Source organism: Aureococcus anophagefferens (assembly GCF_000186865.1).
Source record: "Aureococcus anophagefferens unplaced genomic scaffold AURANscaffold_277, whole genome shotgun sequence".
NCBI lineage: Eukaryota > Pelagophyceae > Pelagomonadales > Pelagomonadaceae > Aureococcus > Aureococcus anophagefferens.
This window is the reverse complement of record NW_008705811.1, coordinates 7,891-9,573: the sequence shown is the minus strand read 5'-3', so window position 1 is coordinate 9,573 and position 1,683 is coordinate 7,891. Positions and strand designations below refer to the sequence as shown.

The following is a 1,683-nucleotide window of genomic DNA, read 5'->3' as shown; positions in this document are numbered from 1 at the left end:
GTGAAAGCGAAGCACGCGTGCCTGGCGACCTGCGAAGAATGCTAGCCCCTCCCCCCCCCCCTCTTTTCGGCTCCTAAGGGCCACCTCCCCACGGAGCGGTTAGAACCCGAGGGCCCTCCGCGCCTTGAACGCGAGCATGCGCGGCGGCACGCGCCGCATCATCTCGTCCTTCAGGGCGGCGACGCCGTTCGGCGGCCGCGCGAGCACGGCGAACTCCTTGATCTTGCCGTGGCCGTCGAGGGACACGAGGTCGACGCCGTCGATGCGCTTCCCCGTGTCCGCGACGTCCGCGGAGAACTCGAGGGCCCACCTACCAAGCACGTCGGTGACGATTGTTCATCGTTTTCCCGGTCAAAATCTCTCGGAAATCGTGACAGGACGCTGGGGCCCGCTCGCGGCCGTCCTCCGAGACCCATTGGCGGCCGTAGGCGAAGCTCGGCCCGAAGACCTCAGCCGCGCAGGCGAGGAGCACCGTCGTCTCGTCGCCGCCGGCCCAGGGCGTGTAGTAGGTCGGCGGCTTGAAGACGCAGTCGTCCGCGACGACGTCCCGGAGCCGCTCGAGCGGCGCGCCTGCGTCTTGTTGAGCGCCGGCGACGCAGCCGTGCCACGTGTCGAAGGCGCGGGCGCAGGCCTCGTCCATGCGCGCGCCGCCGAGGACCGCGCCGTAGCGGCTCAGGTCCGCGGGCGGGGTGGCCGCCGCCGCGGAGAAGCGGCGGGCGAGAGTTCTCACGACGAGCATCGTCGCGGGGCTGCGGCGCAAAGAGTATTCTAATATCGGAAGAGTGAGGTGGACGGTGCACTAAGATTGCCCCTCGACCACATCTCGAGCATCGATTACCGCCTTCGTCGTCGTGCTCTCAGCCGTCGTCGTCGATTCTCGGCGCCATGCGCCGGTGGTGGTGCCTGCTCTTCGTTGCGCGCTCGGCGCGGGGCGCCCAGTCCTGGTCCTGCGACGGCCCCGTCGAGGGCGCCCACGGCGCCAGCCAGGGGGAGCTGACGACGGGCGCGTTCCAGGTCGTGAGCGACTACGAGTACCTCGAGCCCGACGAGACGTACGCGGCGGCGCCCGGCGAGTCCGTGACGTTCGAGGTCAACACGCTGACGAGCTACGACGACTTCGTGGGCTTCCTTTTCGTCGCGTCCGACGGGGCCCTCTACCCGTCGTCGGCGAACGCGGAGTCGCAGGCCTGCGGCGTCGGCAACGCCGACGAGGCCGCGAAGACGTCGGCGCGCGTCGACTGGGTCCCGCCCGCGAGCTCCGGCGCGGGGACGCTGACCGTCTACGTGCTCGCGGACGCGTCCACGTGGTACGCGTCGGCCTACGCCTACCGGTGGGGCGACGACGACGAGGAGGCCGCCGCCGCGCCCGCGCTCGCCGCGCTCGCCGCCGCGGGGGCCGCGGCCCTCTGCGCCGTGTAACGCGCGCGGAGGCCATTACGGGGCGCGCGCGGGTCCGCCGCCCTGAGCGAGGCCGCGCGGTCGCCGGGGAGCGGGTCCGCCGCCATCGCCCGGGCGCCTAGGCCGCGTGGTCGCCGAGGAGCAGGTCCGCCATCTTGTCCATGAAGCGCCGCGCGTACTGCGCGGGCGGCACGCACGAGATGCCGTCCCGGTCCTGGCGGAGCACGCGCGTCTTGACCCACCACTCGAGGCGCTTCTTCAGCGTCCAGCGCTGGAGCACGTCGA

General features: G+C 71.8%; 1 protein-coding gene across 1 annotated transcript in view; it reads right to left on the bottom strand.

The window, feature by feature from the left end:
• Positions 1–99: 99 nt before the first annotated feature.
• The window catches only part of AURANDRAFT_68661 (hypothetical protein), a gene marked incomplete at both ends in the record, with an annotated part of 6,162 nt that continues 4,578 nt past the window's right edge, over positions 100–1,683 (bottom strand). Inside the window, 2 exons of the mRNA XM_009044370.1 lie at positions 100–310; positions 381–749. Of these exons, the coding sequence (XP_009042618.1) occupies positions 100–310; positions 381–749 (580 nt within the window). The remainder of the gene's footprint in view (positions 311–380; positions 750–1,683) is intronic.